The 27032-nt window shown below is 42.5% G+C and overlaps 1 protein-coding gene across 1 annotated transcript in view; it reads right to left on the minus strand.

Moving 5' to 3' along the window:
- Window positions 1-1603: 1603 nt before the first annotated feature.
- The window catches only part of vwc2 (von Willebrand factor C domain containing 2), a 171794-nt gene continuing 146365 nt past the window's right edge, over window positions 1604-27032 (minus strand). Inside the window, exon 4 of the mRNA XM_078200448.1 lies at window positions 1604-1755. Within this exon, the coding sequence (XP_078056574.1) occupies window positions 1604-1755 (152 nt within the window). The remainder of the gene's footprint in view (window positions 1756-27032) is intronic.

Consider the following 27032-nt stretch of genomic DNA (forward strand, 5'->3'; position numbering starts at 1 on the left):
GACACGTGTGAAAAGGCCGAGCAGTAGCATGTCTTCTCAAACAATCAGACTGAAGAATTGTCAATGAGCAGTGCAGAGTCTAAATAGGAAGTATAAGTTAGAACAATTTAATTCAATATTAAATCATGTACAGAAAGCAAAATAAAAGAGGGATAGAAATATGGGATTAACAGAGATAAAGAATGACAGAGATAAAAGAGTTGAGGTAAAAACAATGATTTAAAAGCATCCAGCAAAAATTTAACTTTGAAGGAATGAGACGCTACATTAGCAAAAGTAAGTTTTTACTGCCAGACATGTTGCTTGGCAGTAATTAAGACTTATCATTCTGTTAAAAGTACACTTACACATGAATGATCAAGCCCATCTTTATCTTTCGCATTTCGCGGGTATGTACAGCACTGTTATGCCATTCCATATATTTTAATCCTGAGTCTCTCAATGAGGTACTAGTTTAGTGATGGGTCTGGAGGAGCAGGGCAAATTAGACAGTAACCTCCTGATTTTTGCACTTAACTGCACATGTAAAAGCTTCACCTTTATTCTTTTTGCAAAATCCAGGTCAATATCCATAAAGGGAAATACTGGAAGAGAAGAAACTTGAGGCAGTGCTTAAAATAAATTTCCATTTGCACATATTGCTGTTGTGTGATTGGAAATTATCCAGAATTTGAATTGTGTATTGATTTCCATTACCTCCTGGCACTTTGACAAAGGAGGGAGGTGTCTGAAGACATTAGATGAACCATCAACATGTGAGCAGGATATGAGTTTGTGCTGCTATTCTCCATATGGCAAATAATTGATCTAAGCTATGCCATCTTAGGGAGCAAAAGAAACATTTAGGAGCTGGCCCCTCCCTCCCAGCTGTTTTTGTATCTGGTGAAGAACAAGACTGGCAGAGTGTGAGTGAGCATGTCTTGACTGCAGAAGGTGTATATTGTAGGGGAGAAAAAAACCCGAAGAAATAAAACAAATGATATTCAGAAACCAAAACCAAATCAATGGAGTTTACCACATAAAAACGTTGTGACCTGAACAGACACAAAGCTATATGGATTTCCAGCAGCACAAATGATGCATCGAATAGCTGCAAATTCTGTAATCACACAAAGCAGCTGTTGTTAATATCCATAAAACATCCCTCAATACAATTCGTTTTAGATTTTATGTTTTCAAGTGACCTACTCTAACGTAAAATATTCACAGTTGTTTCACTGATATTGGTATATTTTTCATTATTCTCTTGTGCTTTTTCTTAGATGCCTTGCTGACTTTTCCTGCTTAACCTTTATCCAAAGCACCAGGTGAATTTTGATTGAGTAGCACAGGTATGAATACAAGGGACGGCGGCTGTTGGAAAAAAAACTGTAACAGAGTATTACAAACCTGCATCACCCATTGAAAATTAAAAAGTGCCAAATTGTGATGCATGAAATATACTGGTCACATTTTATTGCTCAGATTTAGTACAAATAATATGATTAATTAAATATAAGTATGATATGCAATACAGCAAGTACAAAAAACAGCTTTCTTTCAGTCCCATTTTATATTCAATATAGCAAAAAAATTATTTTTCTTTTTCCAAACAATCTTTTGTCTAGATTTCCTTGCAGTCATTCTTGATGCAAGTTGCTTGATGGTCAACTCTCCAAGTGCCATCTTCGTAGGAGCAATGGCAAGTTGTGCATTCATCAATCTTCACCTCTCGACCAGCTGGGATAACAGCGACTCCTGCAAAACAATTGGGTCCTAAGAGAGAAACAGCACTTGGTAATTAGTTATTGTCTGTGCATACGTTGAAAGTACATTTTTTAAAAATACTGTCTAAGGTAAAAATTGACACTCAAACATTCAAAATAAGATGTAAAATACTATGATTTTTTGAACATATTTATTTCTGGTAACACCTTTCAATAAAATAAGTACATTAAAAGTAAAGATACTTTTAATATACAGATAAGTATATTTTATTATGCCGGGTTATTATTTTACTATTTTTCTTGATGTGAAAGTGACTTTCAGTTGCAGGTTATTCTATTTTAAGGGCAGGGAAAAATGGCTGGCGAAGATCTTTTGATGTTTGCATATGATGTATATGATATACATATGATGAATAATACTCTCACTGGTAATGGGGTGGTGTAGGTACTAGAAATGTATTGTGGGTTAGTTGGTTTAATAAAAGCTAAGATAAAAATAATAAAACCACTTTTGTTTTCACTGTTTGATGTAGTGTTAATTTGTCACAGCATGTGACATAATGGACGAGCATCAATTATCCAACAACTGGTGCTAACTGCTTGAGCCTGTGATGCCAACACTGTTTCTGTTCCAGATATTCGCAAATGTACAAATAAATACAAATTCAAAAAAAAAATCTGAAATGGATTGCCTCTAAAGTGCCTTTTACTGATTCCCTGCCAACTGACAATAAATATCTGCCCTCACTGTTTACTGACCAAAAGGAGACAAGATAAAATTCTCCTCAAAGTGTTGAAAAAAGAACACAAAATTCTACAGAATGCATAAAGAGACATGAAGCACTTTATTTTTACAGCCAAGGCAAAATATTTTGTAGCTGCTTTATGTGGGTCTTTATCAACATCATATTCAAAATGGGCAAGTGTGGGAAATAAGCCAACGGAAGTGCTTTGTTGTATTACTCCTGGCAGTTTCATAGAGCAGAATTAAAAATTCATATATTCCTCAATCTCTGTTTGATGCATATTCTACATCAGCAATGGCCCTTTCTTCTATCATGGGTACATTAGCATTGATGGTTGTGTAGAAACAGTTCACAGTAACTGCTGTTAATATGATCTGAAATCAGTATTTCCCTCCCTCAGGCTACAGAGCTACAGGAAGGCTGTCGTGGATTCTGAATCCCAAAACAATACACGGGAATATGCTTTGTGATGTTTACCAAATCTAAAGAATCTTTTTAAACCTTTTGAGATTACAATGGAACAATAATTTAAAAAGAAACAAATTAAAACTGTTTGTGTGAAGAATTCAGCAATGCGATTTTCTTCCATTCATTTTTAGCCTTGATATGATAAATTCACATAAAACGAGGGAAGAAATGATTCTGGTTGGTCTGTTACATGTGAAAATTATTCCAAGCCCAAATTCAGATTGTAAACTCTGACAGCTGTAAGATTCTGAAACGAACTGAACCTGCTTTAATCCGGTTCCTGTGGTGCAAGTCCAGAGAATTGTTTCTAATTTGGCAGTAATTGGCTGTAATTGAGTCACTAGGATGCACAGCCTGGTAACAGAACTGTCAAACTGTAGGAATGGAAGGTTGTCCCAAAGGTCAATGTTAAAGTAGGCCTTTGCAATTTTGAGGAATAAACTGAATTACTTGGCTCTGAAGCAGCTGAGGGTTATTTGTATCACCTGATGTCAATTCCATAATTGTGCATGTATTTTCACACCAAACAAATAAACTAACTCAAATTAGCTTAGGGACAAATTAAAAGGGGCAGCTATAATTGTGCAAATTACACAATTCTTTGGGAGACATCATTGCATCATGGATGACGAGTGTTGGGAAACCACATCGTCAAGAACTGTATTTTCTTTTAAAATTTGGAAGGGAATTGCATTATTTTGGGCATTTAGACTTTTTAATAAAATGGCCATAAGGTCACCTTGGATTGGGAGAAAGCATACCTTTTCCAAGCGATTACCCAGCATGGTACTTGCTTATTTGAACAGTAATTAATTTAATGGCTGAAAAAAAGTGTTTTAAAGGCAAAGGCCCTGATGATTTATTGGAAATTACTGGACAAAGATGAGCTCTATGTTATGAACTTGTTTCTTTTAACCTCAGTTAGGAATGGACCGAGAGGGGGAAGAGCTGCCCAACTTGTGCTCTCCTCTCCTTGCCTTGCCCGAAACAGTGTGGTTATCAGTATCCAACTAGGAATCCTCATCTCAGTGGAACTTGTTTGTATTGGAAAACCCGCGAGAGGGAAATTCCATAGGATTGATCTGACTCTATTCTCCTCAACACTGTAACTCCATTGGTGAGAACCTTTTGATATCTACTGGGACTAAAGCGTAATCTTCACATCGAAACCCTGCAAATTTTATCCCTTCCACAAAATCTACTTTAGCCTCCAATCAGTGCAGAGGGGCATTTTAAAAGGGACAGATGGTTACACTTTCTGATTACAAAATGTACCAATGCTTGCAGCTTGTTTTAATAGTTGGTATTGTATGATAAGAAATCAATCATTCTTTGTTGCAGATACAATGGGCTGAATGGCATCGTTCTGAGAGTAAAATTCTATGATTCTGGGTTGATTGAAGAAAACTTTATTGAAGTCTCTTTTTTATTTTGCATCTAACAGCAGTGAAGGTGAATTGGCCATTTGGTGAGAGAATTAAACATTTGTATTAATGGTGCGACTTGTGGAGTAGTGGGGCTAGATCAATTGTGCACTCCCCCCATCTCAATTGTAACACAAGTGAAAAAGAATTTTAAAAATTGTACCAGGATTGCTAATCTTGAATCAACTGCACCATATTATAACATACCTAATATATTTTCACACCAAGGAAGGCTATTCTTCTTCATAAACAGAACAAGGTGTGATATGAATACTTACTGTGACCTAAATAAATATTATTTTTCATCTTTAAGATATTTCCATGTTATTGACATTTGAGTAAATTCCTGAGGCATGGAATTGATAATTTATTAATCCTTAAGCATAATTTGCTAATACCTTGACATGTAGTTGGGCAGTAATGCTGTCGTGTAGTGTAGTGCCTTTGAAAGACTTTACAACCAAGTCTTCAGCATTGTGCTCTCTGCCATCCATCATGTAAACACATTGAACAGAAGTTTCTTATTCATGCTAACGTGCAAAGTATAATTTAGTTATGTTGTGATTGACAGAACTCCTTTGCTGTTTCCACAAAGGAAAGCCCACTAGGGTTTAGTAATGAAGGGTTGGAAAAGAGGTGTGCAATTCATCAAGCACCATCCACAAGGTCACTAACAAGATTCATGTTGATGCGGATTACAGTTTTCTGTTATTAACATATTTAAAAAGTGTGTAATTAAATCCTTATTCAAAACCACAGGTAGTGATAAAAAATGCAATTTGGAGAAAATGTAAAGATCACCATAGTGCCCTCTCTCTGAGAGAAGGAGAGAGCGAGTGCTGACTAGTGGTGATTAACCTGAGGGTCACCACACCCTCAGGTGATTTGATTTATTATTGTCACATGTATTAGCATACAGTGAAAAGTATTGTTTCTTGCACACTATACGGACAAAGCATACTGTTCATAGAGAAGGAAACGAGAGAGTGCGGAATGTAGTGTTACAGTCATATCTAGGATGTAGAGAAAGATCCACTTAATGCAAGGTGGGTCCATTCAAAAGTCTGGCGGCAGCAGGGAAGAAGCTGTTCTTGAGTCAGTTGGTACGTGACCTCAGACTTTTGTATCTTTTTCCTGAAGGAAGAAGGTGGAAGAGAGAATGTCCGGGGTGTGTGGGGTCCTTAATTATGCTGGCTGCTTTGCCGAGGCAGCGGGAAGTGTTGACAGAGTCAATGGATGGGAGGTTGGTTAGCGTGATGGATTGGGCGGTATTCACGACCTTTTGTAGTGAGGGGCAAGGTTGAGAAGGCAAGCTTTCATGGATAACCTCAGCTGGTACAGGAATTGAACCCACGCTAGTGACATTGTCCTACACCATGAACCAGCCGTCCAACCAATCGAGCTAACAGAAATCCTCTGGCAAAAATACAGTGATGAGCAACATATCAAATTGTCCATTTTGCAAGCAATGAAACGTTATATATGAACACAGGGCAACTTTCAACCAAATTTAACCAACACCTCGAATATTACGTGGTTATCTGGGTCAACAACTTGATGGGCCAAATGGCATACTTCTGGTCCTATTCCTTATGGCCTTATTACCTTAGTATTGACCACACAATCAAACACTGAAAAAGCTTCTTTGCTGTATTGAAGGAAGTCTGAAAATATCATTTATTTGGCTGAAAACAATGATGGACCAATATATACACAGCATAAACACTAAATTAATTTACATGGCATCTTTCACATAGAAAAATAACCGAGAGGTCACAGTGAAGTATGATCAGACAAAAGGTTGATGCCATGTCAAAGAAGGGGAGATCAAATTGCAATATGAACAGGTTGGTCAAAAACGTATGGGCTGAATTTTTCTGATGGCAGGGTCTCACTTCCTGCCATCTGAAGAGTGGCGGGGAATAAATACCTGTCGATTTTGCGTGCTCACAGCCATTTCTATGCTCAGGAGGAAGTCAGTGCATCTTAGAGGGCAGCCAGTCAATCTGATTGGCCAGCAGCTCTCCCATATCAGCAGTGACAGCACTGCAGTGGACACAAGAAGAAATGTGGGAAAATGTCAGCGCCTAAGTCCAGGTATTGGAGGCCCACTGAGGTTTAGGAGTCTCAGGCTGAGGAGGGTAGGGAAAGCCTGAGGGGGAGCAAAACAAACAATTGGGGTTTCAAGGGAAAGGTTGGGAAAGTAGTGTGGGAGGTCTGGTGGATGGTGGTCGGGGGAGGAGGGGGGGGGGGGGGGGGGGGCACCCGACTTTACATCGCTTTTGTGTCTTTTGCCAATCCGTTTAAATCTGTGCCCTTTCATTCTCGATCCTTTTACAAGTGGAAACAGTTTCTCTCTCTCTACTCTGTCCAGACTCCTCTTTTTGATATTGAATACCTCCATCAAATTTCCACCCAGTCTTCTCTTCTCCAAAGAAAATAATCCTAACTTCTCCAATCTATCTTCATAACAGAAGTTCTTCATCCAATCTCTTAAATCTCATACTCTTAGAATCATTTAATGGTTACAATGCAGAAAGAGGCCATTTAGCCCATCTTGTATGTGCTGGACTTCTCTCTGCAAGTGCAATTCACTGAGTGCAACTCTCATCTTTTCCCTATAGCCCTGCAATTTTTTGCTCTTCATATAATGATCCAATTTACTTTGAAAGTCATGATTCAATCAGTTTCTGCCACACTCACAGGCAGAGCATTCCACTCATAACCACTCGCTGTGTAAAAAAGATTTTCTTCATGTCCCCGTTGCCTCTTTTGCCAATTACCTTAAATCAGTGTCCTCTGGTTCTCAATCCTTGCACCAATGGAACAGCTTCACGCGATGTCCTCTGTTCACACTCGTCATAATTTTAAATAGCTCAATCAAATTTAGTATTTTATTTCATTAAACTGGAAAACAACAAATGTGACGCAACTGTTTAAAAAAGGAGGTAGACAAAAGGCCGATTAGCTTAACTTCTGAAGTAGGGAAAATGCTTGAATCTATCATCAAGGAAGAAATAGCGAGACATCTGGATATAAATTGTCCCATTAGTAAGACGCAGCACGGGTTCATGAAGGGAAGATCATGTTTGACTAATTTGGTGGAATTCTTTGAGAACATTACATGTGCAGTGGACAATGGGAAACCTGTGGATGTGGTGTATCTGGATTTTCAGAAGGCATTTGACAAGGTGCTGCACCAAAGACTGCTACATAAGATAAAGGTGCATGGTGTTACAGGTAATGTATTAGCATGGATAGAGGATTGGTTAACTAACAGAAAGCAAAGAGTGGCGGTAAATGGCTGTTTTTCTGGTTGGCAATCAGTGATTAGTGGTGTGCCTCAGGGATCAGTACTGGGACTGCAATTGTTTACGATTTACATAGATGATTTGGAGTTGGGGACCAAGTGTAGTGTGTCAAAATTCGCAGATGACACTATGATGGGTGGCAGAGCAAAGTGTGCAGAGGACGCTGTAAGTCTGCAAAGGGATATAGATAGTTTAAGTGAGTGGACGAGGGTCTGGCAGATGGAGTACAATATTGGTAAATGTGAGGTCATCCATTTTGGTAGGAATAACAGCAAAATGGACTATTATTTAAATGGTAAAAAAGTGAAGCATGCTGCTGTGCAGAGGGACCTGGGTGTCCTTGTGCAGGAATCTCGAGTTGGTTTGCAGGTGCAGCAGGTAATTAAGAAGGCAAATGGAATTTTGTCCTTCACTGCTAGAGGGATGGAGTTTAAAAACAGCACGGTTATGTTGCAGCTGTATAAGGTGCTGGTGAGGCCACACCTGGAGTACTGTGTACAGTTTTGGTCTCCTTACTTGAGAAAGGATATACTGGCACTGGAAGGGGTGCAGAAGAGATTCACTAGGTTGATTCCGAAGTTGAGAAGGTTGGCTTATGAGGAGAGACTGAGAAGACTGGGGCTATACACATTGGAATTCAGAAGAGTGAGGGGAGATCTTATAGAAACATATAAGATTATCGTCAGACCCCACTTGGAGTACTGTGCTCAGTTCTGGTCGCCTCATTACAGGAGGGATGTGGAAATGATTGAAAGGGTGCAGAGAAGATTTACAAGGATGATGCCTGGATTGGTTGGCATGCCTTATGAGGATAGGTTGAGGGAGCTCGGTCTTTTCTCCTTGGAGAGACGAAGGATGAGAGGTGACCTGATAGAAGTGTACAAGATGTTGAGAGGTATAGATCGGGTGGATTCTTGGAGGCTTTTTCCCAGGGTTGAAATGGCTGCTACGAGAGGACACCGGTTTAAGGTGCTGGGGAGTAGGTACAGAGGAGATGTCAGGGTAAGTTTTTCACTCAGAGAGTGGTGGGTGAGTGGAATTGGCTGCCGTCAGTGGTGGTAGAGGCAAACTCGATAGGGTCTTTTAAGAGACTTCTGGATGAGTACATGGGACTTAATAGGATTGAGGGTTATAGGTAAGCCTATATATAAGCCTAGATAGGTAGGGACATGACCGGCGCAAATTGTGGGGTCGAAGGGCCTGTTTGTGCTGTATTCTTTCTATGTTCTATGATGAAGGGAATAGATAAGGTAGAAGCAGGGAAGTTGTTTCCACTGGCGGGTGAAACTAGAACTGGGGGCATAGCCTCAAAATAAGGAGAAGCAGATTTAGGACTGAGTTGAGGAGGAACTTCTTCACACAAAGGGTTGTGAATCTGTGGAATTCCCTGCCCAGTGAAGCAGTTGAGGCTACTTCATTGAATGTTTTTAAGGCAAGGATAGATAAATTTTTGAACAGTAAAGGAATTAAGGATTATGGCGAGCGGGCGGGTAAGTGGAGCTGAGTCCACAAAAAGATCAGCCATGATCTTATTGAATGGCAGAGCAGGCTTGAGGGGCCAGATAACCTACTCCTGCTCCTAGTTTTTATGATCTTATTAAATCTCCATGGCTTATTACAATGTGTTATTTCTAAACCTCATGCTTCTTATTCCCAAAATCATGCAGTGTACATACCAACATACCCAATAATCACTAAATTTGGCAATGTACGACGATAAGACTTAGGGGCAGAAATAGGTCATTCGGCCCATCAAGTCTGCTCCGCCATTCAATGAAATCATGACTGATCTGATATGATCATCTTCAACTCCACTTTCCCGCCTTATCTCCATAACGTTTGATTCCTTTACATTTAAAATCTATCTATTTCAGCTTTAAACACACTTAATGATCCAACTGCTATACCCCTCTGTGGTAAGGAATCCCATAGATTCACCACCCTCTTAGAGAAGAAATTCATCTTCATCTCTGTCTTAAATGAGCGACCCCTCACTCTGAGATTATGCCCTCTGGTCCGCAACTCTCCTGTCTTCTATTAGTTGGCCAATCATCTAGCTATGGTAATATACTACCCTCAACATCATGGGCTTTTTTCTTATTAAGTAGCCTTTTATCTGCATTACCTTATCAAACATTTGTTTGGAAATCCAAGTATACCACATCTACTGGCTCCCCTTTATCTATCCTGTTTGTTACCACACCAAAGAATTTTAATACACTTGTCAGACGTAATTTCCCCTTCATAAAACCATGCTGACTCGACTTGATTATATTATGCATTTCTAAATGCTCTGTTGTTACATCCTTTATATGCTGCATTACAATCTTAACTTTCCCTATCTGACACTAACACCCAGTCAGCAACTAACTCATCAATGTAATTTACCCCTCTAGCTCATGGTTTCTCCAACCATTCACATTACCACCCTGTCTACATCAATGGGGACGAAGTAGAAAGGGTCGAGAGCTTCAGGTTTTTAGGTGCCCAGATCACCAACAACCTGTCCTGGTCCCCCCATGCCGACAGTATAGTTAGGAAAGCACACCACCGCCTCCACTTTCTCAGAAGACTAAGGAAATTTGGCATGACAGCTATGACTCTCTCCAACTTTTACAGATGCAGCATAGAAAGCATTCTTTCTGGTTGTATCACAATTTGGTATGGCTCCTGCTCAGTTCAAGACGGCAAGGAACTACAAAAGGTCATGAATGTAGCCCAATCCATCACGCAAACCAGCCTCCCATCCATTGACTCTGTCTACACCTCCCGCTGCCCCGGCAAAGCAGCCAGCATAATTAAGGAGCCCACGCACCCCGGACATTCTCTCTTCCACCTTCTTCCTTTGGGAAAAAGATACAAAAGTCTGAGGTCACATACCAACCGACTCAAGAACAGCTTTTCCCTGCTGCTGTCAGACTTTTGAATGGACTTGTCTTGCATTAAGTTGATCTTTCTCTACGCCCTCGCTATGACTGTAACACTACGTTCTGCACTCTCTCATTTCCTTGTCTTTGAACAGTATGTTTTGTCTGTATAGCGCGCAAGAATCAATACTTTTCACTGTATGTTAATGCATGTGACAATAATAAATCAAACCAAAATTCTCCAAAGCGGCATATTCTAATCACAAACAAGAAGCATGAAACTTAAACAAAACCAGTTACCTAAGTATGAGTGGAAAACTTACTAAAGTTGAATGAGTAAATAGTCTGTAAAGTATGGCTGTAAATAAACAGAGGGGAAATAAAAGAAACAATTCAAATGTTCAACAAAAAATTACATCCCATTGAGAAACAAGAAACAGCAAGAAACATTCATCCATGGCTTATTCAGGAAGCTAAGAATAAGGTCGCAAAGAATAGCTGAGGATTGCAGAGTTTTAGAAACTGACAATCACCAGAAAGTTTATAAAAAGGGAAAATAATAGATTGCGATAGTGAACTATCTAGGAAGATAGAGACAAATTGTAAGAGCTTGTGCAAGTATATAAAAAGGAAGAGAGCAACCAAAGTAGATGCTGGTCCCTCAAGTGCAGAGATAGGAAAAATTATTATGGGGAATGAAAAATTGACAGACAATGAACAAATATTTTGTGTCCATCTTCAAATTAGAAGACCTCTTGCATATCAGAAATAGATGGTAACCTTGGTGCTAAAAAAGTGTGGAAGTTTATATCAGCAGAGAAAAGATACTGGGGAAACCTAAGGGAATTAAATCTGACAATTCCCCAGTACCTGATGGCCTATATCCTAAAAGGCATAGATGCAGAGATAGTGGATGTACTGGTAATAATTTTCCAAAAATCCCTATATTCTCGAACAGTCCCAGCAGACTGGAAGTTAGCAAATATGACACCAGTATTGAAACAAGGAGGGAGAGGGAAATAAAGACCAGTTAGCTTGACATCAGTTTTTGGGAAAGTGCTAGAATCTATAAGGAAGTCTTAGCAATGCACTTGGAAAACTGCGATTAAACAAAGTCAACGTGCTTTTATGAAAATGGAGCAAAGAAAAATAGAGGAACCAACTGGATGGCTGATTGGATGATTGTCAGTCCCAATAACATAGAATTGCATGAGCTCCTCACTTGTTACTGGTTACTGGTAAGAAGGCAGGGCAAAGGAATTTACAGGGATAGTTGGTGTCAGAGAAAATAAATCAGAGGTTATCTTTGCCTTTCAGGATAATAATTGGATATCGGCAGCTTTGGCAGAGGAGAGACAGTAGCATTTGGTGATGGATTGTTGAACCAGATGTGCGCCAGATATGCTCAAGTCTGTTTCCCTTAGATTTCAGGGAGTGAAGATAAGAGCCATAGTTTAGAATAGCCATGATGGGGCAGAGTAAGGATGTTATTGAGCATGAGACATCACAAGAGCTTCAAATCTGAATATAAAATCAGAATTGTTCTTAGTTAAGGACCTGAGTACTTCAGTTGTGAACAAGAAACTTCAATTTGTTTCACAAGATGGAACAAGTGTGTTCTGTGGCTACTGAAAATCTTGTTCTCCCTGAGGTAATAATTTACTGCTGTAAAATAAAAAATGAGAACGCATAGAAATGAGTTAGCATTCCACGGGCAGACGGTGGAACATGTTAGTGAATGATTGAAAATGTCACTGTTAGCATGTAAAGACAATGATTACAGGCTGACACAATGGAACATGAATAGTGGTACATATGCCTTTAGTACACACACCAGAAATTCTTACACAACTCAATTACATTTGAAAATGCCCAACAATTATAGAAGGAATTTGATAAAGTGCTTTTCAAGAAGCTTGTTAGAAAGATTGAGGTATGCAATATAATGGAAAATGGTTGAAAATTAACGGGAAAAAAGGATTAGTATAAATGGGTGCTTTTCAATTTGAAGAAGGTATTGAATGGGTGAACTCGTGTGGTCACTGCTAAATGCACTTTTGCTTTCCATATACATTGATAACTTGGACTTAGACATAGGGTCCACAATCTTAAAATTTGTCAATGGCACAGAAGAAGTGTTTGACAAATGAAGAGGAAAAGTGTAAAAGGCACCAGAAAGCCAAAGTTTAGCAATAATAGACAGGGAGGTGGAATAGAATGTGAACAACTGAGATGATCCCGACTGGCCCCCACCTGAGGTGCACGCCATCATAAAAATGCCAGTTTTTCGACAGTTTGATTCACTCCATGTGATATCAAGAAATGGTTGAAGGTGCTGGATGCAGTAAAAGCTATGGGCTCGGACGATATTCTGATTTAGTACTTAAGAACGCGCTGCACTTTCATCCAAGCTATTCCAGTACAGAGTGAGATGGATTACCCTCCACATAGACTGCAATGGATCAAGCAGATGGCTGACCATTACCTGCAAGAGCAGCTAGAAATGGGCAACAAATACTGGCCGAGCCAGTGATAACTTCCCAAGAGTGAACCAAAAATCTGAATGGGAGGACAAGACACAGAATTGGAGTGTACACTGAAATGTGTGGATGAACAGGGACACTTGTGGGTTCAAGTGTAAAATTTAATTAATTTGTAATTGCAAGGGGCAGGTTTTCATTTTCGGTTGTGGCATAAACGGGGAGTTTATTATTTGTCTAAATTTTCCGAACCCACCTGCCTGTTCCCAGACCGGAAATTCCCACCTGAGGTTAATGGACCTTTTGCTTGTCCATCAATTCTCCATCCCACCAGCAATGATTCCTGTGACGGGCGGGATCAGAAGATTTAGACAATTATATCAACATTGTTAAAGTCATGAAAAGGATGCAACAGAGAATTACTAGCTTATATTTGGGATGAAAGAACATAGTTATGATGAAAGACTAGAAACCTAGGGCTATATTCGCTGGAGCAAAAAAGATTGAGGGAAATCTAATAAAGTGGTTAAAAGTCTTGAAGGGTTTGAAAGAGTGAATAATGAAAGATATTTTCAACTGCTTGGTTAATCAGTAACAAGGGACATACATTTAGATTAGTGCAAGAAGCTTTAAGGAAGAAATTAGAAGATTTCTTTTGTATGAAGTGTTATTAAATATGGGATTCATTACCACAAGTGGCTATTAAAAGCAAGGCGATCATGATATTTAAGATGGAATTTGATAAACACTTGAAAAGGAAAAATATTAAAGAATCCCAAGAAAGAACAATGCTTTAGTAACTCCCACTTGTCAACACATTATTCGTCGTGTGATCAGTAGGAATCAACTTAAAACACGAAAGCAGAAATATGGTTGTTGTTCATAAGATATAGGAGCAGAATTAGGCCATTGAGTCCACTCCGCCATTCGATCATGGCTGATATGTTCCTCATATCCATTTACCTGCCTTCGCTCCATAACCCTTCAACCCATTACCAATTAAAAATCTGTCTAACTCCTCCTTAAAGCTGTGAAAGTTAGTGTAATATAATGAAAGGATTGGAGGCTGATTAATTGACTTTTAAACCATGTGACATGAGTGTTGCTTACATGATTATAATCATCTTTATACCAGCCAATAGGATGGTTAGTTCTATCTCGTAGGAGGGTTTTATGAGCACCCACAACATATATTCTGTGATTCTGTTAGAAACAATTTGCAGGGGTAAGGGGAAAAGGCAGGAGAATGGCATTAAGCTGTAATGCTCGTTTGGAGAACCGGTGCAGAGACAATGGGTCAAATGGCCTCCTGTGTTGTAACAATTCTGTGATTCTGTTAGAAACAATATGATGTGGGAATTGTTGTAAGGTGTTGGGTGTAGTTTGATAAATCTTATTAAGGTTTCATAGTTCAATAATAAGCATTTATTAAATATTAGAAAATAAATACATAGGTAGAGTAAAGGTCCAAATTAGGAGCTGTCTCCATGCTTGCTTCGACATACACCCCTGTCCAATACTACACTGACCTCTAGATCCGGGTCCAGATCCTTATACCACATTAATCGTCACCCACAATCATTGAATATGAATATCCTGCTCGATACCAAGCCAAAATTGAGAGCTGGAGCTCCAATTCCACTTGTTAGGGCTATTGAGAGTTGAATCCAAATCCTGTACCATCTAACTAAGAACAGAAAATGCTGCCATTAAGTCAAAGGCTCAAACCAGATACTGATAATGTGAACGGCATTGATTTTTCAGTTAATAGAAATTATCCGGATACCTAAATTTCAACTCATCTGAATGCAAGTAGAAAAATTAGATGAAACTAAATACTAAATTGAAATGTTTGATGAAGCTGTGGGGTGGACAACAGAACCCAAAAGTCAATGAGATATTAATCTCTATGAACTATGAAGGGCGGCACGGTAGCACAGTGGTTAGCACTGCTGCTTCACAGCTCCAGGGACCTGGGTTCGATTCCTGGTTTGGGTCACTGTCTGTGTGCAGTTTGCACATTCTCCTCGTGTCTGTGTGGGTTTCCTCCGGGTGCTCCGGTTTCCTCCTACAGTCCAAAGATGTGTGGGTTAGGTTGATTGGCCATGCTAAAATTGCCCTTAGTGTCCTGGGATGCGTAGGTTAGAGGGATTAGTGGGTAAATATGTAGGGATATGGGGGTAGGACCTGGGTGGGATTGTGGTCGGTGCAGACTCGATGGGCCGAATGGCCTCTTTCTGTGCTGTAGGGTTTATAAGATTCTAAGAACTATGGACCTGCAATTTCCTCCAGATTTGTCCTCAGAAACAAAGGTATTTGGGAAAACAAATCAATTGTGGGACTTAAATTTAAGATGGCAGAATTTTGGGTGGGTTACCTAAGTCACAACAATGCAATAAGTTTCCATAATCTTCCATGTCTGTCCAACACTCTCTCTCCTTCTGGATGAATATTTGCACACAAAATTGGCCATGCTCCTGACTCCCTCATTTCAGAATTCTCCAGTTGCACTTGCTTGGGAGGGTCTCATTGTTATATCTAGATTTTCAGGTGAAGCATGAAACAAATGGTGGAATTTTACCAACTTGCCTGACACGAGAATCGGAGTGGGTAAGGGGCGGGCCCTGGAAAGGTCCGTTGACCTCAAGCGGTATTTTACGGTTTTGGGACGAGCGAGGCCGTAAAATCCCGCCCAAAATCACTTTTCTGGACTTTTAATTTCATTTTTTGTGTATTTGTTAAATACGTTCTCATTCAGACATGCAGTTATTGGTTTTTTTAAATGCATTGTTATCCTTTAAGTACATGTATGAAAGAACACTGAAAAAACATCCCCAGCTGCAGGTTCTTCAAGATGCTATGCCTGATGTGTATGAATGATCATGGTTAAATGAGTGAAACTTCAATTTTAAAACTCAAAAGATAAATAAACTGCTGTGAGTTCAGATTTTCTTTGGACCTTGACTGTCTTCACTGATCTTTACCTCTTTAAACCTAGTTTAAATTTGAACATATCCTAATGGGTTTGGGAGGATGCCTAAGTGTATTTTGCCAATAACAAAATGGGGAAACTGTCACATTTTTAGGACTAACCTCCAGTGTGCATTAACCTGCAGCAACTATGTGTCCATTTTGTTTTATTTTTTATATTGAAAATGTTCAATCATACCAAATAAAACACTCCCAATCTTCAATCTCGTTACTTTTCTTACATATGGCTGCATAAATGTTCATTTAAGCTTCTAGAAATGATTGGAACAATTTTCCGTTTACTGGGAAAAGGCAATAAAAGAAAATTTACCATAATGCCTAAGAGCCCTGAGATCCCCGAAGTGTATTTCTAAAATGAAAGGCATTGTAGCAACCGAACATTTTTCACCACTGGCCACAGATTTGGAAAACAGGTATCAGGTAACATAATCCAAATTTACAATCCATCCTATTCATAATCCATTTACAAGAAAATAGTTTACTACAACAAAAGGGACATGAGAGAAAATGAGAAAGCTAGGAGTAAGTACAAAATTCAGGTAGTCAAAGGCTAACAGAATTGTGAAATCAATAAAATGGGGAATACCTTAAAAGATATTATAAGTGGCCCTCATGAAATAATTAAATGCAGTTCTGAAAAGACAAAGAAATTCAAAGGCAGGTAGGTGGCCAGGGTCTCTGAGAATGGCTTGGCATTGCTAGCTTTTCTCTTTCAAATTTGTTTTGATAAGTGTTTAAGTATCTAAGGTTGAAGTTCGACTGCAATTTGTTTGATTTGATTTATTATTGTCACATGTATTAGTATACAATGAAAAGTATTGTTTCTTGCGCACTATATAGACAAAGGATACCATTCATAGAGAAGGAAAGAAGTGTAGTATGTAGTGTTACAGTCATAGCTGGGGTGCAGAGAAAGATCAACTTAATGTGAGGTAGGTCCATTCAAAAGTCTGATGGCAGCAGGGAAGAAGCTGTTCTTGAGTTGGTTGGTATGTGTCCTCAGACTTTTGCATCTTTTTCCCCACGGATGAAGGTGAAAGAGAGTATGTCCGGGGTACAAGGGGTCCTTAATTATGCTGGCTGCTTTTCCGAGGCAGCGGTAAGTGTAGACAGTGTCAATGGGTGGGAGGCTGGTTTGAGTGATGGACTGGGCTTTGTTCACAACCCTTTGTATTTTCTTGCGGTCTTGGACAGAGCAGGAGCCATACCAAGCTGTGATACAACCAGAAAGAATGCTTTCTATGGCACATCTGTAAAACTTGGTGAGAGTCGTAAGCAGACATGCCAAATTTCCTTAGTCTTCTGAGAAAGTAGAGGATTTGGTGGGCTTTCTTAACTATAGTGTCGGCATGGGTGGACCAGGACAGGCCGTTGGTGATCTGGAGACCTAAAAACTTGAAGCTCACAACCATTTCTACTTTGATCCCGTTGATGTAGGCAGGGGCCTACATGTTCTCCACTACGCTTCCTGAAGTCGGTAACTATCTCCTTCGTTTTGTTGACATTGAGGGAGAGATTATTGTCGTTGCACCAGTTCACCTGATTCTCTATCTCTTTCCTGTACTCCGTCTCGTCATTGTTTGAGATCCAACCCACTATGGTGGTGTCATCAGAAAACTTGAAAATCGAGTTGGAGGGGAATTTGGTCACACCGTCAGAGGTGTATAAAGATTAGAGTAAGTGGCTGAGGACACAGCCTTGTGGGGCACCAGTGTTGAGGATGATCATGGAGGAGGTGTTGTTACCTATCCTTATTGATTGCTGTCTGTTGGTTAGGATCCAGTCATGGGGGAGGAGCCGAGCCCCAGGCCTTGGAGTTTGGAGCTGGGTTTCTTGGGATTAATGGTGTTGAAAGCTGAGCTGTAGTCAATAAATAGGAGCCTGACATGGGTGTCTTTGTTATCTAGAAGATCCAGGGTTGAGTGCAGGGCCAGGGACATGGCATCTGCTGTGGTCTTGTTACAGTAATAGGCAAACCGTAGTGGATCCAGGCAATCTGGGAGGCCAGAATTGATTTGTGCCATGACTAACCTTATTCAATCTTCATTGATGAAGAACTGAAAGTGCTTCACACTAAGCATCTATTCTGATCTGGCACATGTGCATGTTGAAGCTGAGTGATATGAATCCCTCCTGTCCAAGAGGCAATTTTATACTAGGTTAAATTATCATAGAATCTACAGTGCAGAAAGAGGCCATTTGGCCCATCAAGCCTGCAACAACAACAATCCCACCCAAGTCCTAGCCTCATAACCCCATATTTACCCTCCTAATCTCCCTGACACTAAGGGGCAATCAACCTAGCCTGCACATCTTGGGACTGTGGGAGGAAACTGGAGCAGCTGGAGGAAACCAATGCAGACACTGGGATAACGTGCAAACTCCACACAGTGACCCGAGGCTGAATTTGACCCGGGTCCCTGGTGTTGGTGCCTGTTAAATTTAAATTTGGTTGCACTATATTGGCAGATTTATGAAATCATGTTCAAAATGCAAACCTCAGTTTTTTTGGCTCGAACTGTATTGTTGGAATTTTGATACATCAGTAATAGTGTCGGTTCAGATCCATCTCCTGTTGCCAAGTTAACCCTCGGCACCTGATAGAACCTGGGTTGGTAGGAGGTTAAATCGGCCAGGTGACTTACCTGTTGGTGTCCTGCTTTATTTAATACCTGCTTTTCTTACAGCAGGGTCTTTGTTAAATATGCATATCTGTGTCTTAAGTCCCGTCTACAATTATAACTCTCACTCGAGCAGGGAAGTCACTGTGGTTTCCTGCCAGTCAAATTCAAAAGAGAAAAGGATCAAAAGCAAAATAAGCCATTCAAGGTAAGCTTTTGTATTTTCCTCAATGGAGCCAAGAAGAGCCGGAGTGCTCCTTTGGGTCCTCAGAAAAGGGTTTAGGTCTCCCCATGTCCCGGGATTCCTCTCCACTTCAAGTATTGTGAGATGCTCTGTAAACCTGTCTCCCAAACTTAGCCGGAGACTCTGGACCACCCAAATCTCGATGTGGAGATGCCGGCGTTGGACTGGGGTAAACACAGTAAGAAGTTTAACAACACCAGGTTAAAGTCCAACAGGTTTATTTGGTAGCAAAAGCCACACAAGCTTTCGGAGCTGCAAGCCCCTTCTTCAGGTGAGTGGGAATTCTGTTCACAAACAGAGCATATAAAGACACAAACTCAATTTACATGAATAATGGTTGGAATGCGAATACTTACAACTAATCAAGTCTTTAAGAAACAAAACAGCATGAGTGGAGAGAGCATCAAGACAGGCTAAAAAGATGTGTATTGTCTCCAGACAAGACAGCCAGTGAAACTCTGTGGGGGTTACAAATAGTGGGACATGAACCCAATATCCCGGTTGAGGCCGTCCTCATGTGTGCGGAACTTGGCTATCAGTTTCTGCTCAGCGACTCTGCGCCGTCGTGTGTCGCGAAGGCCGCCTTGGAGAATGCCCAGTCACGGGCATTCGGCCTCTGATATTCGGGTAAGCGTTCTCCAAGGCGGCCTTCGCGACACACGACGGCGCAGAGTTGCTGAGCAGAAACTGATAGTCAGGTTCCGCACACACGAGGACGGCCTCAACCGGGATATTGGGTTCATGTCCCACTATTTTTAACCCCCACAGAGTTTCACTGGCTGTCTTGTCTGGAGACAATACACATCTTTTTAGCCTGTCTTGATGCTCTCTCCACTCATGCTGTTTTGTTTCTTAAAGACTTGATTAGTTGTAAGTATTCACATTCCAACCATTATTCATGTAAATTGAGTTTGTGTCTTTATATGCTCTGTTTGTGAACAGAATTCCCACTCACCTGAAGAAGGGGCTTGCAGCTCCGAAAGCTTGTGTGGCTTTTGCTACCAAATAAACCTGTTGGACTTTAACCTGGTGTTGTTAAACTTCTTACTGTGTTCACCCAAATCTCCTCAGGGAGGCAGTCACTTCATATCCATTGGGTTGAAGTCAATCAGCAGGATGTCACTAAAGCCTGGTGCATACAATTGCTGTCAGATGAGAAATCAATTGAATCCAGTGGTTTCTTATTACAACTGTAAGCGGACACAAATTTCTGTGATTCCTTAGATTAAATATTTCTTAGAATAAAATCAAATAAATGAAACAGGACAAAGCAGCACCCAGGCCAAAGTGTGAACAGACAAGCAGGTCTTTTAAAAAGCAGAAACAAGGCTGACAAAAGGACTCAGGAACTCACATTAGCATTCCCTTCCATTCAATTAAATTGGCTCCAAGGATATCAGGAAGCCCTTATCAAACACTTCAGAAGGTCTCCGAGACTTGGAAGACTTCCTGATATCCAATTAAACACCTATTGTATAAGAAACCCTGGGGAGATTCTCGTCCATCGGACAGAAACGATTACCATACCTAAACATTGATACTGTACTGAAACATCAAACAGAATGGTCAGAGTCAAATACTGTAAACAAAACATTAACATTTGAATCATACAACGTGTCAAAGTTCGAGTATAACTGTAGCCCATTGCGGCGGGCTTTCAGAGTGCTTTCGGGACAGTGCTGTTTGTATGTCCTGATTGCACCTCAGTCGACGTTAATAAAACTGTACCGCTGTTGAACCTGACTCTGAATACGAAGTGGTCGTGTTCGCCCACTTGCGCGAACACAACCATGTTGTCCATTTAAAGTCCAGCCAAATCTTCTGATCCAAGCCTGAAATTTTCCCACAACTATTTTTCTTCACTCTTTGTGCACTGGAGATTCAGCTGTGACAAAATTTCACATAGCGTTTGTAGAAAGACAGTGTTTAATCTTTCTTCTGGTTTCACTGAATAAATCATTAATAGGAAAACAATATAGCTCTTTACAAATTAGCTGCTTGCACGTATTGTAACCATCAAAATATCTACAATTTCCATAAGACTTCTCCTGATCATCTGTTGTAATTGTGAGGAAAGGTTGGAGGAAAACCAGAAAAACTCTTTGGAGCCATAAGAGAGAATTTGCAATTCAATAGCAATTTGCACAACCTAAAGATGTCCTAAAGTGATTTAAATACTTATGTACTTATTTTTACCATTTCTTCATACACATTTTTCCCCCTTTGGAGGGATAGTGGGGAAGTGCTGGATGAGACCATCGAACTGAGTCAGCAAGTACTTTTGAAGTGTAGTCACTGCCCTAATGTAGGAATTACAGCCATTAATAAATTTCCATTTTTTCTGAAAAGGATAAATGCAGTTTTGGTGCATACTTGAAAAGACTGCAGACCTCTAAAGGATGACGTAGCTTTTTGAATAAATGACCGTAGTAACAGACGGGGAGGTATCAGTGGCTGGAAGGACTCTCAGATTCTCCCCTATGTCTCTGGAAGTCTTCTCCAGAAGAACAAAATGGTTGGACAGTGAGGACTGGAAGCCGGATAAGAGGGTGCTGCGTGTTATCTGGAGGGAGGTGGGTAATAATAGAAACAACAGCCAGAATTTTACAGCCCTGTTGCAGCGGGGGCAGGGCATAAAAATGAAGCAACCTGTTCAAAAGATCCTGCTGCCGGGCGGGGCTGTAAAATTCCAGTAGTAATTCTGAAGTTGTGGAGCATGTTCTAGTCTGAAGAACTTGTTAACATTCTGCTGACAGACCACAGGAAGAAAACCAGTGTCCAGGTGCAAACTCTTGGCTCCCAGCCAGGGCAATATCAGGCAGCCTTCTGGCCTCTGGACTTGGAGAAAAGTAGGCCTCGGGAGTTGGGGGATGAGGCGGGGGGGGGGGGGGGGAGGGGGGGGGCATCCTCTTAAGATTTAAAAAAAATTAATTCGGGCAATGTGGCCTTCCATTTATTATCCATCCCCAATTGTCATTGAGAAGGTGAGCTGCTTTCTTGAACCACTGCAACCCATGTGTTTTTGTAGGTACACCAAAACCTCGCGCCCATTGGCGGTAAAGTTGGGCGTCAGGCCTATGCCGCGATCCGCACCCGATTCCTAGCGGATCGCACCTTTACCAACAGCCGATTCGGGCGCCATTCTGGTGCGTGCCCAAATCGGCCGGCGACGATTTGAATACATTTGCATGCATTTAAATTGACTTAATGAAGCGGCGCCCAACTTTACCATCAATTCCCCCTTTACCAGCGTTCGGCCCAATGCGCTTCCGCGCCTTTATTGACCTGATAAATAAAAATCCAACTTGTACTTTTATTCGACAGGGGAATCGCCGAGGCCCACCCTTCGCGGACACCCCCTCTAACCACCCCGGCAGCCTCCCCCCCACCCCCCCCCACCGGATCAGACCCCTCTGGGAGGCAGGCCCCCCTGACAGAGCACACCCCTAACCTACTTCGATCGTGGTCTCCCTCCACCATCCTTCCCGCTCACCTTCAATCCTTCGACAACCTGCAGCACGTTCCTGGACACTGACTTCGAGCTACGGCTGAAGTGACCGGGCTTCACCCAGGTCCGTTGGAATCTGCCGGAGAAGGGGGGGTGGGCCCAGTTGGAACTCTGGGGGGGTGGAGGGAGGAGGTGGGATGAGGAGAGGGGGGTGAGGGTAGGATGAGGAGAGGGGGCGGGCCCACGTCGCCCTCTTGGGGGGGGGGGGGCTGGGAGGGGAGGGGGAGTGACTTATCATCCCCTGGGGGGGTGGGAGGGGAGGGGGTGTGACGTCTCATCCTCTGGGGGGGTGGGAGGGGAGGGGGAGTGACGTCTCATCCTCTGGGGGGGGTGGGAGGGGAGGGGGTGTGACATCTCATCCTCTGGAGGGATGGGGGGGGAGGGGGGTTAACGTCTCATCCTCTGGGGGGATGGGAGGGGAGGGGGAGTGATGTCTCATCCTCTGGGGGGGGGGGGGGGAGGGGAGGGGGTGTAACATCTCATCTTTTGGTCGGGGGGGGGGTTCCGCTGCCTGTCTGTGGCCGATCCCTCCTGGCACCATCACTGGTACACTACCAGCCACAGATTACTCTTCCTGCAGGGGCAAGAGAGCGGGAGAGATGGCTGTGGCTGGTAGTGAATCAGTGATGGTGCCAGGGGGGATCGGCCGCAGACAGGCAGCGGAATCCCCCCCGATCAGAGGATGATACGTGACACCCCCTCTCCATCCCCCCGAGGGGATGAGACGTCACACCCCCTCCCCTCCCCTCCCCTCCAGGGGATGAGATGTCACCCGAACCCTCCCCCCCCGACCAGAGGATGAACGGCAGAGAGGCTTTCTCCGCTCTCTGCTTTCTTTACGCGCCCGGGCGCGTTCTGTCAGATTTTTTCCGAACTGGACGTTCTGGCAGCGCTAAGCCCCGCCCACTGGACCGGCGCCGGAAAAAAGCAAATGGGCGCGCTGGAGCGTGGCCTCCGGGCTCGGATCTATTTGATGCCCGCACTCGGCACTTAGTCTCTAAATGGTAAAATCGGGCCCATAGTGCTGTTAGGGAGGGAATTCCAGAATTTTGACTCAAGAACTGAAAAGGAACAGTGATATGCTTTCAAGTCAGGATGGTGTGGCTTGGAGATGAACTTGCAGGTGTTCCCATATAGCTGCTGCCCCAGGCTTTTTGTGGAATTTAGAATGGAACTCCTGCTCCTCCAAGTCCCACATAAACAACAAAAGTTTACCTTCTAGGCGCCTTTTCAGTTGAAGCACAGCTGAAATGGTGTGGAGTATACATGGTTCACTAAAATGGAAGTCAAAACCCTAAATTCCATACTAATGGAAAGACCTATCGGCTGACTCAAGACTTAGTGATCACCTTTTCCGATTTTTCTTTACTCTGTTGTCTCTTGGCTTTATATTGCATAGTAATGAAAAGAAAAGTTTCTCCACAACCCTGGCCAGTTTCTCTTTTGAGATTTTTAATATTGACACTAGAGGACAGTTGCTTGCTATGTTATCTGTGTTGCCTGATGCTCAGTTTTATTCAGATGAGCAAGATGAGCGGTCACATGACACCAGGTTATAGTCCAACAGGTGCATGATTTGAAATTACAAGCTTTCAGAGCACTGCTCCCTTGCTTGAAAGAACATGTCCGGGAGTTATAAGTTCCACTACAATCCCAAATCACTTCAGTGAAATAGAGAGAAAACCGACATCACTCCTTCAAAATGGATCCTTTTGGGATTTCACTATTACGTACAGTGGAAAATAACTGAGTGGGCCAAATCACTAATACATTATTTAGATATCAACTTGCATAGAATGGAATGTCCATTGACAGCACAGCGTCAGCCAATGAGTTAAAGATGGGATAGGAAATACTTTTCCATTCCCAATCACAGCAGGCAGCATGGTGAGTGTGAGAGCAAAATCTCATGAGAAGACCCAAAAATGGTTTTAGGATGACATAAAATGAGGAAACGATTGCGCGCTTCAACTGTCAATGGCAGGACACATTTTCCACATTTGAACTTCATAAAGATCATTAACCTGTACTTCGCTCGTGACTTTGCGGTGTGTTTGCCTACCCTGCACTACACAGCGCTCACATACCACCACCAGCATTGCGACACCACCACCAGCATTGCTATTCTTCTAATTTCACCCAGATGATGCTGCATTGTTGCACAGCTTGATGCTTAAAACAGGAGCAAATGTCCATGCTGAGATGCGGTGCTACCTTGGGGAGGGAGTCCTGGCATCAGACAACTTTTTCACACGTCCATCCAGCATCTCATTCACAACAGCAACCTATGAGTGTCTACATGTTTACACCTGGGCATGATAAGATTAGACACTTGGCTTCCTGATATTGAGATGTCTCCTCTTACACACAATCCTCCTGGCCAGCCCTGGCCCAAGCACAATCCAACATGATCAGACAAATATAAAGCCCTCAAGGACATGTGCTGTAGGGAATGGGGGGCACTGTTCAGCTTCATCACATTCTCGCTCTGATCCCATTGCTCCCCTACACTTTGTCTGAAGCAATGATGTGTGATTCCAGAGCATGCGTAAAGGCTTTTTGGCCTCCAGAAAGCAACATTTGGAAATAACATCAGCATCCTCTTGGGATGCACGTCATTGGCTACCAACTTTATGACCAGATCCTTCTTCCTGCAATAGTCACAACTACAGGATAAGAAACATTTGAGGTTGGACATCTCAGCACCTGCATGCAAAATTGCTTCGTCACCCCAAGGTGCTCCCAGTTTTTCTGAACTCAGCAGTTTCACAATTGGAAAGCTGGTAGCCTGTTTGGCTAAGGGCAGATAAGCTCTGAGTACAGGCTCGTTTCACCAAACCCCACTGAGAGACAGTGGACAGATGGAGTTGGAGGGTATGTGAGCCTTCTCCATGCATAGTGGATGCAGGAATCAAGGTAACACACATGACTGACAATACAGCTCATCTTAAGGAGGCATAGATAAAAGGAGATATGAAACTATTGTGAGTCTATTTACAATTGTGAACACCATGTCAACTACATCTTTTTCACTTTCCTTACCTGCCACTACATCTTGGTTCATCCCCAACATCCCCAGCAGAGGTATAGGTAGCCTATTGACAGCTACACCTTGTTGGCTGAATTGAGTTGACAGGTGTCTTCCGGAGGGCTGAGACCTGGAGTGCCCAAGCCTGCTTTGGGTCTCCTGCTGTAGGGCAGGTGTACCCTCCTGGGCCTGTGGAGCTGAAGGTGGTAGGGTCACAGGAAGAGGGGATTTAGGTTGGCCAGAACTCCCAGAGTCACATGGGTGGTGCTGCTGGTCCTCCTCCCTATGGATGGCTGAGGGCTCCTCGCTGACTCCTCAAGGAGAAGGGGCAGCTGGAAAGAGATTGAGATGCCCTGTACCCTCTCACGTTGACACTGATGGATGCCACCAATGGTAATGGAGCACATCTCCTGCATCAGTGTAGGACTAATGTCCTGGGCCAACTTCTCCAGGGTGGCCACCAACCTGTCAACGTGGACCTACTTGTGTTGGCATGCCAGCACTATCATGTCAGACTGAAGGCAGACAGACTCCTCAATTGTGTGTTGCAGTCTGAACAGTGCAATGGATATCCCTTTCTGATTTACCCGTGCTTGTCTTTGCAGTTCCTGCAATTGATTCTGGAGGCTCGACATCTGATTCAGACTTAGCAGAACCATGGCCTCCACCAGTCCACTGAGTGATGATGACCTCGGATATCCCTGCTGTGAATCAGATTGTATGGCGCACTCACCAAATTGTGACCCCCAAGGCTATTCTAGAATTGGGTCCCACCGAGGTGTGTGTCTATACTGGTTGAGGGTGTGAGTGAGCACTGCGATAGGTCCTCAGGTTCCACTCTGTCACGTCATTGAGGTTGGAGGTGGAGACTTGGTATGTGGATGCCCCCCGCTGCTTCCCAGAGGCACCTATCGAAGAAAGGAGAAACAATTAGTGCATGGCTGGTGTTTCTGAAACAGGAGAAATCACTCATATTCTGGTTGATGGATGTTGTAGTGCAGGATACTCACCAGGCTGTGCACCGCCCACCTCACCATCAGCGCAGGCAACGAAGTCTATGTCCTCTCTGGCCAGCTCTGGCTCTGTTCTCAAAGTCCATGAGAACCTTGATCTGGCGAACTCCATCCCAGTCTGGGACTTCTCCTTATTGTGAGCCAGCTTGTCCTGCATGAAATCAGGTGGAGAGAGTGTGAGCAAGATCCATGCGAGGGCAAAGGATAAGGGTGTCTGGCATGTGTGAGTGGTGAGTGGAGTCCTGGACAGGATTAGCACACAAAATACAGAGGAGGCCAAACGATGATGTGAGGTGTGTGTGGCAGTGAGTGGTGATGTCCCTTGAGATGGTAGTGACTAAGATCCTTTGAATGTTTCCTGGGATTGTGAGGGTGTGAGTTGAGATTAATGAGATGGTTGACTTAATGTGGCGGAATGGAAGAGATTGTTCATCCTTTTTCTGTGCTGGGTGGATGACCTCTTCTGCAGGGCTTTTGCACCGACCACCATTACTTCCGTCGTCCAAGCCAGATTGGTCACCTTGGTGGAAATCTTGTGATGTGGAGATGCCGGCGTTGGACTGGGGTAAACACAGTAAGAAGTTTAACAACACCAGGTTAAAGTCCAACAGGTTTATTTGGTAGC

The sequence above is a fragment of the Mustelus asterias genome, chromosome 2 (assembly GCF_964213995.1).
Source record: "Mustelus asterias chromosome 2, sMusAst1.hap1.1, whole genome shotgun sequence".
Classification (NCBI taxonomy): domain Eukaryota; kingdom Metazoa; phylum Chordata; class Chondrichthyes; order Carcharhiniformes; family Triakidae; genus Mustelus; species Mustelus asterias.